We start from the raw sequence: 15,053 nt of genomic DNA on the forward strand, positions 1-15,053 counted from the left end.
CAACAACAACAAACAGAACAGGGCTGGAGAGATGGCTCAGAGGTTAAGAGCACTGACTGTTCTTCCAGAGGTCCTGAGTTCAATTCCCAGCAACCACATGGTGGCTCACAACCATCTATAATGAAATCTGGTGCCTTCTTCTGGCCTGCAGGCGTACATGCAAGGCAGAATACTGTATACATAATAGATAAATAAATCTTTAAAATTGGTAAAACAACAACAAAAAGAACAGTAACTCTTCTCTGCAGGCACACAGTATTAAGTAAAATTTAACACACACATCTCATGGTGCAGCAATTAGAGACAAAATATTAATATATAAATGGCAATAGAGACAGCTAAAATACACAGTGCTGAGTATTATGGAAGTTCAGGAAACAAAAGACTGTAGCACTATGCTGTTTATGAGAACTGAAAACTGACACTTGAGACATTTTAGAAGGATACATATTAAGCACAACAGAGCTGCTGCCTACAGAGGTGGGAATTGGGAATAAACTGAAAAAACTAAACACAGTAAGAGGAGGCCTTGTGATGACCGATCTATGATAAAACCTATTTAGAACTGGAAAGTGTGATTAACTCAAACCTCTGCATTTTGGATTCTCTAAAAACCAGAAGAAAACCAGTGGTTTCACTTGGCAACAAAGTCCAAGGAGAGTATAGCTACCTGAAGCTCAGTCACACAGCACTTGTAGTGATTATGGCCTACAATCAAATTCATCTTCCCCTAAGGGAGTACTGTATTGAAATTAACATTTCACACATGCTAAGTAAGCGTTCTACCATTGAGTATATTTCTAGCCACCAAATGCCTTGCAAAAGACAGTTTTGTTTTTGTTTTTGTTTTTTCGAGACAGGGTTTCTCTGTGTATCTTTGCGCCTTTCCTGGAACTCGCTTTGGAGAAGAGGCTGGCCTCGAACTCACAGAGATCCGCCTGCCTCTGCCTCCCGAGTGCTGGGATTAAAGGCGTGCGCCACCACCGCCCGGTGCAAAAGACAGTTTTAAAAGTAGGTCAATGCCAGGCATGGTGGCACATGCTAGTCCCAATACCTGGGAGGCTTAGGGGTGGTGGTGGTGGTGGTGTTTGCAGGCAGATATAAACTACATGGTGAAACCCCATCTCAAAAATAAATAAATATGGCCTGGAGAGATGGCTCAGCAGTTAAGAGCACTTGATTGCTCTTCTACAGAATCCAGGTTTGATTTCCAGCACCTACATGATGGCTCACTCACAACTGTCTGTAACTCCAGTTCCAGGGGATCCAATGCCCTCTCCAGAATCACCAGGGAACACATGTGGTGCAAAGACACACGCAAGTAAAACATTCATACACATAAAATAAACAAACAAACAAACAAATAGATAAAATAGCATTTATAAGCTGGATCTGGTGGTATAGGCCTGGAAACCTAGATACTCAAAGAGACTGAGGCAGGACAGTTGCAAGGTCATGCCTGCAAATCTGGTCTGAGATACAGACTGAGTACAAGTCCAAGCTGGGCAATTTAGAGTCTATCTCAGAATAAAATGTAAAGGGCTAAGTATATAAAATAGCTCAATGGTACAGCACTTGCTGAATTGTGCAACCTAGGTTCAATTCCCTGTACCCCACTCCACAAAAAGACATTTCAAAACCCTTTCAATGTTTCATAAATTTATTATTTTTTTCAAGTCAGGGTCTCATATAGCACAAGTTGGTTTTGAACTCCTGATCCTCCTGCCTCCACCTCCTAAGTGTTAGGATTACAGGTACACACTACCATGTCCAGCAAATTTATTAAGAACAGATTTTCTTTTTTTTTCTTTTTTGGTTTTTCGAGACAGGGTTTCTCTGTGTAGTTTTGGTGCCTGTCCTAGATCTTGCTCTGTAGATCATGCTAGCCTCGAACTCACAGAGATCCTCCTGGCTCTGCCTCCCGAGTGCTAGAATTAAAGGCGTGTGCCATCACCGCCCGGCCAAGAACAGGCTTTCTTAATCTTAAATTCGGTTTGCCTTCCTGGGGGCTCTTTTACAATATGGTGGATAGGTCACTTGCTTCAGAATCACCCGGGGCAGTAATCTACCAGGATGCCAAAGGATCTTGTACTTACACCCAAAATCTTTAAATTTTACCAAGTGTTTTAAATGTTTGTTTGGTATCAGAGTTGAAAAGCAAAACAAAACTATATAAGCCCAGTAAGATGTCATATCCCCAGATATTCAGGAAGATGAACTGGGAGGATCACTTGTACCCAGGATTCTGAGAGCAGCTTAGACAACAGAGAAAGACCCATCTCAAATAAAAAACAAAGCACTCTGTATGAATTGGATAAGCTGTCACCCCAGCTCTCTTAGGAAGCTAAAGTAACAGGATCACAAGTTGGCCAGTACGGACTATAAAGGGAAACTCTGTCTCAAGACAAAGCAAATTCCACTCTCATAGGCCTGGAAGATGGCTCTATCAGTAAACTACTGTGGTTTAAGTTTGAGGGCCTGAGCTCAATTCCCTGTCACCCATATAAAAACACCAGGTGTGGCACATGCCTGTAATCCCAGTGCTGAGAAGATAGAGAAAGGAGGCTCCCTCAGGCTTGCTGGCCAGCCAACATAGCTAAATCTGTGAGCTCTAGGTTCAATGAAAGACTTGGCCTCAAAAAATAAAGAGGGAAAGCAATTGAGGTAGATACCTGGCATCACTCTCTGGCCTCCACACCCATACTAAAAAGAAACCTACCTTCACATTCAGCCATGGTACTCATCAGGCTGTTTGGCAATCACCTGTAAACTATGTGGTCTTCCTTGTAAGACCATACATAACAAAACATGGGGAGACCTACAATCATTATGTCTCATTCATCTTTGCATTCTCAGAGCATAGATACACATAATGCTGAAAAGAAACCACTCCTTTGCTGTGTTGTTTCTTCTGCCTAGAAGTAAGTGCCTCTCAGCATCTTCCTGGATCAGTGCTTACATGGGGGTATGCCTATAGTGCTTGAGAGCCAAGGGAATGGATAACTCACCGTCTTTCATACTCCATGTCCTGATAGGATCTTCGGGAGCTGCTGGGGCCCCGCCTCAGTTGCTGGCTCCGTTTCACTTCCCAGCCACCCCCGCTGCTGCCACCATGATCTGCCAGCCTGGGTGATGCCTCCTGCAGAGACTCTGCAGAGAATGGAAGGAAGAAAGGGGTCAAGGCAGTTGGTGAAGAGAGGGCCTCCTTCAGAGACTGTCATTGTCGAGGCTCTCTACTGTCCTATAGCCTAAGGACATTGTTTTCTACTTCCGTGTGCTCCTGTGAATCAGTGCAGGAAGACAGCCCCCATTTGGCTCTCTCCTTCCTTTCCCCACAAGCATGAGGCAAGATTCCACTGCCCTAGAAAACAGTAATGCCCTTATCAAACAAAGAGCATCTTACAGAGATTTGGTGGGACCACTGGCTATGTGATCAAGGCTTTGCATTCTTAGATCAAGTGCTGAATGATTTGCCTGGACTAAGCATATTAGTCACAGAAATAAAACCACAATAGTTGGATGGGGATATAGTTATGGGGCATAACACTTGACCAGCACGTTCAGGGCTCTTGGGTCCCCAGCATCACAAAAACAACTAGCAAAACACCAAAAGACAAAAGAGTAACAAAAGACTTCACAACAATGGGAATCCCAAGCTCCTTCCCATGGGTTAAGGTATCATTTCATCCTCTCAACAAGATGCTAGCTATACCCTGAGAAGGCAGTCAGAAGCCTTGAAAGGCTTTTGGAGGGAGGGAGGGAGGGGGTGTATGTGTGTAGGGGCTAACTTGGCGACAAGACAGCTGCCACCTCCCTGGGCTCCTGGCCAACACAGCTCTGGTCTTCACACAGCAAGTGGCTCAGCCGTGATGTGCAGCCAGGTCCCCAGGTGGATCTCTCCCCAAGGATCATAGGCTAAGCTTTCCAGAGGCAAAAGGGGCCTCTTTCTGAAGTGGTTTCAAGACATCTTGTTCTACTGAGTTGAAGGGATCAGTCACTTCATCCAACTTCTGGAGCTGTCATGAGAACTACAAGTTCTGAGAGTGATGCGACCCAACCAAGGATCAGAAACAATCCCTGAATCTTCAGCTACCACCCACTATACAGGAATCAAGTAAATAAAGCAAGGTAGTTACAGTACCTGCCCAATACTAGATTGTCACCACATCTTTCCACCAAGTACACATGTGCCTATTTTCTCTTCCACCTCAAACCACGGGGTACCAGTTAACTGCTCCCAGATGGGGAAAAGAATCAACCAGGAATCCTAGTGGCTGAGAACCTGATGCAAACCCCTCAATGGCAAAAGGGTGAGTCAAACATTGTCATACACACACAGCACAGATAAGAATCAAAGTTTCAGGCGAGCCCCCAAATAACCAAGAGCCAAGATCACAGAAGGAAACCCACAAGAGACATAATCAAACGATTCCCATTTTAATACTTGAACGTCAGTGTCAGATACAACTCCCAAAAGAAGAAAAGTCACATATATAGTCTGTCCACTACACCCTCCCCAGCATTCACTAAATAGGTTGGGGTCGGCCAGTAACAGCTTCCTGACAGATAAGGACCGAGGTCACATATATACCCCAAGGATTAAAACCACAGTCACTTTCTTCGCGCTCACCACCCCCATCCCCGCCACATAAATGAATAGAGGCCGCAGCCAGAGTATTTCCGTGTGGGTAATTAACACAGGGCAGCCAGCACACCCCGATCTAAGAATACCCCCTCAAAGTCGCAGGCACGCACGTTCCACAAGATAAAAGTTCGTTGGAGCAAACACAGTTAAGTCACAGTACCCCACTCCCATCTGTCTGCCCCTTCCCCCACCCTCGTGCACCCATCCCGTGTCCCAAACGCGCACGCGCTTTTGCTTTCATAAGAAAAAGCCGGGGCGGGGTGGGGGGGGACACCCCCTCTCAGGTGCATCCCTTGGCTCTGTGTAAACCCCGAGTGGGCAGCCCGTCCCCGCGCCTCTTCTATGCGAACCGCACCCCCACTACCGCGCGCACGTCCCGCTCCCTTACCTCGGCCCCTACCACCCTCAACGGTGCTCACCTTCTCGGCCCGGGCTGTCAAGGGAGGGCTCCCAGGCATCACCTCCACCAGCCGCCACCTCCTCCAGAACTGCTAGTTCAACGGGAGCCGACGCCTGCAACAACCAAGTCCAAGGCTAGGAGCAAAAGAGAGGAAAGGGGGAGGGGAGACGCGCCCGACGCCTGCCCTCCCAAGGAAACTCAGTGCCGCCTCCTCCTAGCCGGCCACAGTCACCAACACAAAATGGCGACGAGGAGAAGAGAGCCGGCGCTCCGACCACCATCCACCTACTAAGGGAGCGCGCTCTGGCCGGCCTTGACGATTGGTTGCTGTCCGCCACCGGCTGGCCCTGGCTTTCTCTGATTGGCAAGCATATGCTACCACCCCATTCCCCGTGAGAACGCCCCGGGAGTCCAGAAAAAGAGTAGCTATTGGCTACCCCGAAGAGGCCCGCTTTTTAGAGCTTGCTTTCCTTTGAAGTTGAAAGACAGGCAGAAGCTCCGCCTCTTTCCTCACAAGGCCGTCTAGATGTCACCGCTTTCTTCTTACGAAGAAAATAAACAGACGTCTCAAGACCAAATTCCTCCTATCCTGACAGAAAGGATAAAGTTAATTTGGTGGTGATACGAGGTGGGAAGTAAAACAGAGTCCACACCTCGCTATGCTCGAAAACAAACTTAGACCAAGGATCTATTTAGCGAGGTGAGGGCGGAGCGACAAAAATCGCGCTGGGCTCAACCGCAGCTGCGCACATCGCATTTCCGTGTCCCATCCCCCGCCCCCTCCCCCCCGCCCGCCCCAGCAGCACAAGCTGTCATGGCGGCCCGGCTGTTAAGTTTGTATGCTCGCCGCCTTTCCGCAGCAGCGGTGATACGAGGGCTTCCGGCTGCCCGCGTTCGCTGGGAATCCTCCAGGGCTGTAATCTCCCCATCTGCTGTGGAGAGAAAGCGGCAACGAGAACCGACCATGCGCTGGCAGGAGGACCCAGAACCCGAGGACGAAAACCTCTACGCGAAGGTGAGAGGGAGGGGGAAACGGGATGCCGCAGGGGCCAATCTGGGACCTGCAGACCGGTGTCAGAAGAGAATGTTCTCCAGCTTGAGGCTTGCGCCGTGGACAGGATCTTCAAAGATTAGGAATTTTGGCTTGTTTTCCTCTTTTTTTTTTTTTGATATCTTCACTCTAGTACTCAAAGCGGGGATTTGCTTTATTTGTAGACAGAAATCACACTTAAAGTGGGCAGCGCCCAAAGCGCGTTAAAAACATAATCACTGTAATACTAAATTCTGAGATGGCTCGTGCTCGGTGCCAGTCTTTGCTAGTCACTTTGTATCTATTAACTTATCTAAGTTCTGAAACAGTGTGATTTTGAAGTAGATACTACTACTGTTACCACTTTGCAGATGAGGATACTAAAACAGATAAATTGCTTACTCAAAATCACATTAACTTAAGTAGGTAGTGGAACTCATATTTGAATTTAGGACTAACTGGATTCCTGTGCTTTTTGAATGATTGAGACTCTGGAGTCAGACACCCTGGGTTGGAAATTATTCACTTGATGACCTTGGGCAAGTAGTTTATAGTCTCTTGGTTCCTTAGTTGCTTTGTAAAGTAGGAAAAGTAATAGGACAGCTAAAAAGTAGACCTGCTTCATATGATTAAATGAGTAAGAATGGTCACAACAGCTCCTGCCACTTCAGAAGTACTCAGAATTAGAAGATGTTTATTATTGCCATTCCCACCTTACTGGGATATGTGAGGTTTGTATATTTGAAAAGGCCTAGCATATAAGTACTTCATCAACACTAACCTCTGGTTGAGGGTCTTAAATATATAGGGTGTTATAGGATAAGTGGACCCATAGGAAATTACCAATATTCAGCCATTTTTAAACTTTTATTTATTTATTTTCATAGCTGAGGACCAAACCCAGGGCCTTGCACTTGCTAGGCAAGTGCTCTACCACTGAGCTAAATCCCCAACCCCATTTTTAAACTTTTATAAATAGCACTTCCCAAGGGTACAACTTAACAGACAGGGTAATTAGGTAATGTTTCCCAAACAAGTAGGTGAGGCCAATTACTCATTTGGAAATAAAGTAAAAAACCTCGGATGAGGTGATGGTGATGGATCCCGCTCTGATTAGATTTGGAGGAAGGGCTTTCTAGGTAGTGGGAGCAGCAAATACCAAAGCCCTTTGGTGGGAAGGAACTTCACATACTCTAAAGAATAGGAAAAGGATTTTAGTGAGGAGTAAGAAATTGGTCTGAGGCAGATTAGAGACCAGATCATACAGAGCCAACATATATGTTTATGACACAGCAGGAAGCCCTTATTGACCTCTCCTTTTTCTCAGAACCCAGACTTCCATGGTTTTGACCAGGACCCTGTGGTGGATGTCTGGAATATGCGAGCTGTCTTCTTCTTTGGTTTTTCCATCGCCTTGGTCTTTGGTACCACATTTGTGGCATATCTGCCTGACTACAGGTATAGGGGTATTCCAAGAGAGTAGAGTGGGTAGAGGCAGAGACAAGGGTAAAGGTTGAAGGAGTCTCTGGCCAGAATCCTTGTCCTGCACTGGTGGGGAACTGGGTGCTGAGGTGGGGAACTAGTGTCTAGTGAGGCTCTCTCATATCAGACCATACCTGTTGCTGCTTCTAGGATGCAAGAGTGGGCCCGCCGGGAAGCTGAGAGACTTGTGAAATATCGAGAAGCCAACGGCCTCCCCATCATGGAATCCAACTGTTTTGATCCCAGCAAGATCCAGTTACCAGAAGATGACTGATGAATTGCTGAGTGGGGCTTAAGAAGCATTATTTTGTCCGTCCACCCCCCCACCCCACCTATTATTATTCTGGTTTCTCAGAGCACCTTATTAAAGGGATTGAAAGAATGACTGGTTACTGTTGTTTTTGTTATTGAAGAGGATATATGTGAGAGTGTGTGACAAGCCTTACAAAGGCAATTGCTGCCTTTCTTGGTTGTCTAGAGCTGTGCAAGGTTTGGTGACTCTATTTCATGGCCCTGTGGGTTGCACAGTAAGGGTGTTTGGCTCCTCTTGGATCCCAGGTGGTTGCTGTTAGGTAGTAGCTAGGGTCATCTGAAGCACATCTGGTCTATACAGCCAAGGTTTCTAAAAAAACAACACATCTGGCACTTCAGTCTTCAGCATAGTAACCTGGGCTTCTTATAGCAGTGGTTCTCAACCTTCCTAATTCTGTGACCCTTTAATACAGTTCTTCATTGTGGTGACCCCCAGCCATAAAATTATTTTCATTGCTACTTCATAATTGTAATCTTGCTTCTGTTATGAATCATAATGTAAATATTTTTGGAGATAGAAATTTGTCAAAGGGGTTGCAACCCACAGTTGAGAACTAATATCTTAGAGGGTAGTTCAAGGCTCTTCTGGATGGAGACAGCATATAGGGAGAAATAGACAGTAGCCATTTATACAAAGGAGCTTAAACTTCCTACCTTTGAACTTGTGTTGAGATAACTGGTGGGTGAGAACAGAGTATAGTGGTATTTTATTTGTACTGAAATGTGATTTTAATTGTATGTTAATAAATAAAGTTGCCCAGGGGTCAGAGCTATTAGAGCCATAGGAAGAGCGGGGTGGTGGTGGTGGTGGTGGTGATGGTGGTGGTGGTGGTGGCGGCGGTGGCGGCACACGCCTTTAATCCCAGCACTTGGTAGAAGAGCTAGGTAGATCTCTGTGTGTTCAGGGATACAGCCAGCATTGGAGACATATGCCTTTAAGACCTGGAGGGCGGTACTTACAGGCAGTGATGAGGCAGTCATGTGTTTGGGTTTACAACCAATGAGAAGGCAGAACAGAAAGACTTTAAAGACAGACACACAGGAAGTAGCTCTCTTTCGGGGAAGCTAGGAGCACTGCAGGAGGTAAGATTTTAGCTCTGAGCTCTGACCTCTCGGCTTTCTCTTTTACATTGGTTCTGTGTTTCTTATTTTAATAAGATGGTTGGTTACATCTACATCTGGTGCCCAACGTGACAAGAATCCATTAAAAACCTCTTGGGGCCGGCTCCCTAGTCCAAGCGGTTGGCTCCCTAGCCTCGGCCCATGTCTGCTTGGCCTCAGGCCGGACTAACCGTGAGCTGCTTGTTTAAAGCTGGTGCTACAAACAACTCAGGCCTGCCCTGCCGAACAGGGCCCCTGCCTGCAAAGCCAGCGCATGTGGTGGGAGCTTAAGGAAGCCAGAGCCAAGCCTTGACTCAGCTCAAGAGGGAACACGTGGCTGGATTTAAGCTTTAGCCGGCTATGCTTTCTCTCTCTCTCTCTCTCTCTCTCTCTCTCTCTCTCTCTCTCTCTCTCTCTCTCTCTCTCTCTCTCTCTCTCTGGATTCACACCTAGGACACTAGGTGGCTGTTTTGAAATTCACTCAGATTTCTACTGTTCTACACAGATTTGGTAAGTCACAACATATCAGATATTTTAAAGGAAACTATTTAAAAGAGAAATTTTTTCCACATTTAAAAAAAATGGGTTTTATGTGTACATTGGAAGAAAATTGGGTTTTGTTTGAAATTTTAGGTAGTCTGACAATGGAACAACTATATGAGAAGATTAGTATTATTGGGATTATGCAGTTTATCACTATGCTTATCCTCATTTTACAATTTAAAAAGATAGTCAATTTTAGTGCCAGGATGACAGCTTTAGAAAAACTTGTTAAACCTGTAAAAATTCAGACAGAAGAAATTAACAGTGAAGTTGTTTCAAGTTTGGATCATAAGGTTACAGAAAGAAAGCCTGTTTTCACACAGTCACCCTTAATTTATCCTGTAACCATACAGCAGTTGCCTGATCAAATGACTACACAAAATATTTGGGCTCCAATTGAAATGTTGGATTTCAAAAGTTTAAGGAGGCAATAGTATCTTATGGCATGCATTCCCCATATGTAAAGCAAATGTTAAACTCTTGGTCAACATATAATAGGATTGTACCACAGGACTGGCGGGAGCTGGCACAAGCTGTTCTTGAACCCAGCCAGAGGCTTCAATTTCTAATTTGGTTCAAGCATGAAGCTAAAAACAGAAAAACAATGGAGGGATAAAGGAATACAAGTTTGCCAGGATCAGCTTATTGGAGAAGGCCAATATGCTTCAGTACAAACACAATGTTTATATGATGTCCCAAACCCTAATTTTATGTTGAACGGCAGCCTTGAATGCATGGGACAGAGTTGAGGAACCAGGAAAAAAAGAATCTTTCACAGATTTTTTTTTTTTTACAAAGACTGGCTTCAACAGTAAAGAGAATGGTCTTGGATTCAGAAGCTAGTAAGATAATAATTGAATCTTTGGCCTTTGAGAATACGAATGCAGCATGCAAAAGAATAATCAGGCCGTTAAAGGCAAGATCTGCACCTTTGGAAGATTGGATTAGAGACACAGTTAATGTTGTGCCTCGTGAGCATGATGATATGTGGGTAGGAGAAGCAATTTCAAAAGGTTTGAGGAATGTTAGATGTTTTGGATGTGGAAAGCAAGGACATTTGAAAAGGGACTATAAACAGGTCATTCCGAGAAACAATGTTTCTTCAAGGAACAATGGCAACAGAATGCCCCTTCCTTCTGGAGTATGCAGAAAGTGTGGTAAGGGAAAACACTGGACCAACGAATATAGATCAAAAAAGGACAGACAGGGTAATCCTTTGCCTCAGTTTTTGGGAAACTCCTAGAGGGGCCTCATGCAGGCCCCCATAGCAAATCCAGTTCAAACATTTCCTGCAGCCATAGAGGAAACCCCTGCTCAGAGCAATTAAATAACCAAATGCCTATTGGAATAAATCATGCTGGTCAGGACGATGAAACAGAGAGAATAGAAAATTCAGGAGAAAACATAAAGAAAATTTTTTGGCAAACTTCTATTAATGAACAAAGACCAAAATTAACGATAAAAGTAAATGGTATTTTGTTGTCTGATCTGGTAGACACAGGTGCGGACATTACCATAATTGCACCAGAATTTTGTTATCCAACTTGGCCTCTTCAGGAGGTAAACGTTCAACTGTTAGGAATTGGGACATTATCTCAGGTGAAACAGAGTGCAAGATGGCTGGAATGTGTAGGTCCAGAAGGACAGAGAGGAAAATTAAAACCCATATGTGGCTAACATAGCTATGAACCTGTGGGGTCGAGACTTGTTGCAACTTGTTGTTAATACTCAGATTAACATCCTCCAATCACAGAAACAAATCATAAACTAGCACATGTTTCTGAGAGAAATATTAGAAAGCATTATTTTGAGTGGTCACCAGCCATCCATATTATACAAGAACAGGGCACAACAACTGATGATCTTCCAAAGACACGAACAGCTCTACCTTTAAAATGGTTAACAGACAAGCCTGTATGGGTCCAGCAATGGCCTTTAACATCAGAGAAACTCCAGGCTTTAGAAGAGCTGGTAGAAGAACAGTTAAATGCTCATCATATTGAAGAATCAACTAGCCCTTGGAATTTTCCTGTATTTGTTATGAAAAAGAAATCTGGTAAATGGAGAATGGTAACAGATGTTAGAGCAATTAACAAAGTAATTCAGCCAATGGGCTCTCTACAATCTGTAATTCCTTTGCCTACTCTATTACCAAAAGGATGGCCTCTCATAGTTGTTGATTTAAAAGACTGTTTCTTTTCAATACCCTTACAAGAAAAAGACAGAGAAAGATTTGCTTTCACAGTGCCTACTTATAATAATTCTCAACCGGTTAAAAGATTTCAATGCAGGGTCCTCCCACAGGGAATGTTGAATAGCCCAACTCTGTGCCAATATTTAGTACAACAGCCATTGGAAGTGATACGTAAAAAAATTCCTAAATCTATAATTTATCATTATATGGATATTTTACTAGCTGACTCAAATGCAGATACTTTAGAAAGAATGTTTGAAGAAGTAAAGAAAATTTTGCTTGTTGGGGATTACAAATTGCTCCTGAAAAGACACAAAGAAGAGATTCTATTAATTATTTAGGATATGAAATAGAGCTACAAAAAATTAGATCCCAAAAGGTGCAAATTAGGAGAGATAGACTACAGACTCTAAATGACTTTCAAAGATTATTTGGAGATATTTCTCATCTATGAACTATTGTTGAGGTAAAAAATGATGAACTGACTAATTTGTTCAAAACCTTAGAAGGTAACAAGGACTTAAATAATCCAAGAGAATTATTACCTGAAGCTGAGAAAGAATTGGCCTTGGTAGAAAAGAAAGTACACGAAGGGCACATGGATCGTATTGATCCAAAGCTGGATTGCATTTTGATTATTTTACCTTCTAGGCATTCTCCTACTGGAATATTAATGCAGAGGGAAGATATTATGTTGGAATGGATATTTTTACCAAATAAACCAAATAAAAAATTAAAAACTTATATGGAAAAAATCTCTGACTTGATTTGCAAAGGAAAACTGAGACTTCGTCATTTAGCAGGAATAGACCCAGCAGAAATTGTCCTACCTTTAACTAAGGAGGACATTGAAAAATTATGGACAGAAAGTGAACCTTGGCAAAGAGCTTGCAGTAATTTTTTGGGAGAAATTAACAGCAAATATCCCAAAAGCGATAGAATTGATCTTATAAAGAGAGCTGATTGGATCTTGCCTCGAATTGTACGGCAAAAACCCATATCTGGAGTTCGTACATTTTATACAGATGCCAACAAACAAGGAAAGGCAGGTTACAAATCAGAAAATTTAAGTAAAGTGGTTCAAAGTCCTTATAATTCAGTTCAAAAATCAGAATTGTATGCTATTCTGTTGGTATTAATGGATTTGTCAGAACCTCTCAACATAGTAACTGACTCTCAGTATGCTGAAAGAGTGGTATTACATATTGAGACTGCAGAATTTATCCCTGATGCTTCAGAATTAACTTCACTATTTATTCAATTACAAGATACAATCAGGAAAAGGAGTCATCCTTTATATATAACTCACATTCGATCCCATACTGGTCTGCCAGGCCCTCTAGCACAAGGCAATGATGAGATTGATAAATTATTGATAGGAAATATGCTGGAGGCCTCAGAATTTCATAAAAAAACATCATGTCAATAGTAAAGGTTTAAAAAAGGATTTTTCCATAACCTGGCAACAAGCCAAAGAAATAGTAAAGAAATATCCTACTTGTTCCTTCTATAATCAAATGCCATTACCAGCAGGATGTAACCCAAAGGGTACTCAGGGGAATGAAATCTGGCAGATGGATGTGTTTCACTTTGCAGAATTTGGAAAACTGAAATATGTACACCACACCATCGACACTTATTCAGGATTTCAATGGACAACTGCTTTGAGTTCTGAAAAAGCTGATTCTGTAATCACTCATTTGCTAGAAGTTATGGCCATCATGGGTATACCTGCACAAATCAAAACTGACAATGATCCATCATATGTCTCTGTTAAAATGAAACAATTTTTTGCTTATTATAATATAAAGCATATTACAGGTATACCACATAATCCTACAGGTCAAGCAGTTATAGAAAGATCAAACAGAACTCTAAAGGATATGCTAAATAAACAGAAAGGGGTAACAAAACCCCCCAGAAATAGACTGCATAATGCTCTATTAACTTTGAATTTTCTCAATGCCAATGAGAAAGGAACAACAGCTGCAGAGAAACATTGGATAATAGAAAAAACTACAAAATTGATCATCCTGAGCCTGCTGAAAAGTCGCCATGAGCAAGGCCCACCCTCCCAAGCTGAAGAAGTTTATGGACAAGAAGTTATCATTGAAGTTAAATGGTGGCCTACATGTACAAGGAATACTACGGGGCTTTGATCCCTTTATGAATCTTGTGATTGATGAGTGTGTGGAGATGGCAACTAGTGGGCAACAGAATAACATTGGCATGGTGGTTATACGAGGAAACAGCATCATCATGTTAGAAGCCTTGGAAAGAGTCTAAACAATGGACGGTCAGCAGAGGAATCCGCATCCGTCCCCTAAGGACTGTTTGATTGGGGTGTAGAATTGGGTCATGTACATTTTCATATGAAACTTTTTGCTAAATAAACTCTTGTAATACTCAAAAAAAAAAAAGAAAAAGAAAAAAAGAAAAAACTACAAAATTAAATCAGCCTATATACTTTAAGGATGTGCTGACCTCAGAATGGAAACCAGGGTATGTATTACGTTGGGGACGAGGTTTTGCTTTTGTTTCTATAGGAGAAGATAAGCTGTGAGTACCATCAAAATTGATAAAGGTTCGATTTGAACAAGAGAGACCTCTTAATTAGAGGAGGTAATAGTTTATCAACCAGCATGAACATCCAATTTAAACTAACTTGTACCAGTAACACATGCCTTTTCATTTAATCAGATAATAACTTGCCAAAAAGGAACATCCCCAAAATTAGTCTTGGGGAAAGGTTTTTGTTTTTGTCTTTTAGGAGAATGAAGGTTAAGGAATCTGAAGAACACAGGACAAAGGAGACAACTGAAGAAAAGGGACAAATCATCTATCCCAGGAAACAGAGTGAAACGGCATATGGGTATATATTATCTAAAAAATTTTATGTCTTCCTAAATGTTTGTTTCTGCTTTTCTCTAACGATTTAACACTATTGGTCTTCTAATAATCCCAGTTCAATTAAAATTTAAAGCTGACTTTGGAGTTGGAGCATGGCTCTCTCCTTCTTTAAACTCAAGCATGTTGTTAAAAGGAAAATGCAAACTCCCTGTTTCATGCCAGAATAAAAGAGCCATCTTCTGCTATGGGACAGCACAAAAGCCAAATTAATTAAGGGACTATTCTATTACTAATCTCAACTCTTTGATTCTATTCTGATTCTTTAAACCTTTCTTAAAGTACAAATTTTATATCAAAATTTACAAGATTTATATATATATATATATATACATTTTAAACTTTGTTAAGATATGAATGGTCATATAGAGTACTAACTAATTCTAGAAAAAAGGCTTCAATTAGCTGCATACATAAGTCTTTGTGTTCGAGTCTCTTA

The 15,053-nt window shown here is 42.5% G+C and overlaps 2 protein-coding genes and 1 pseudogene across 13 annotated transcripts in view; 2 read left to right on the forward strand and 1 right to left on the reverse strand.

Annotated features, from left to right (window-relative positions):
* Rbm10 (RNA binding motif protein 10) overlaps positions 1-5,727 on the reverse strand; it is a 35,239-nt gene extending 29,512 nt beyond the window's left edge. For 4 of the 12 annotated variants that reach the window (XM_076562143.1, XM_076562142.1, XM_076562141.1 and 1 more), the window contains exons 1-2: positions 5,034-5,239; positions 3,009-3,150 (exon numbers count right to left, since the gene is read on the reverse strand). In XM_076562143.1, the coding sequence (XP_076418258.1) occupies positions 3,009-3,150; positions 5,034-5,103 (212 nt within the window). In that variant the 5' untranslated portion in view covers positions 5,104-5,239. Of the gene's footprint in view, positions 1-3,008; positions 3,151-5,033 lie in introns of those variants that run through there. The other 8 variants (XM_076562138.1, XM_006991408.4, XM_006991409.4 and 5 more) reach the window with 8 other exon arrangements.
* Positions 5,728-5,825: 98 nt separating this feature from the next.
* Positions 5,826-7,939, forward strand: Ndufb11 (NADH:ubiquinone oxidoreductase subunit B11). Its single transcript, XM_006991406.4, has 3 exons — positions 5,826-6,060; positions 7,403-7,533; positions 7,708-7,939. Exons 1-3 carry the CDS (start codon positions 5,860-5,862, stop codon positions 7,829-7,831), a joined length of 456 nt encoding a protein of 151 aa, XP_006991468.1. The 5' UTR covers positions 5,826-5,859; the 3' UTR covers positions 7,832-7,939.
* A 5,782-nt stretch (positions 7,940-13,721) lies between these two features.
* LOC143270809 (small nuclear ribonucleoprotein G pseudogene) lies at positions 13,722-14,141 on the forward strand (annotated as a pseudogene).
* Positions 14,142-15,053: the final 912 nt, after the last annotated feature.

This window comes from Peromyscus maniculatus, chromosome X (genome assembly GCF_049852395.1).
Source record: "Peromyscus maniculatus bairdii isolate BWxNUB_F1_BW_parent chromosome X, HU_Pman_BW_mat_3.1, whole genome shotgun sequence".
NCBI classification, from domain to species: Eukaryota; Metazoa; Chordata; class Mammalia; order Rodentia; family Cricetidae; genus Peromyscus; species Peromyscus maniculatus.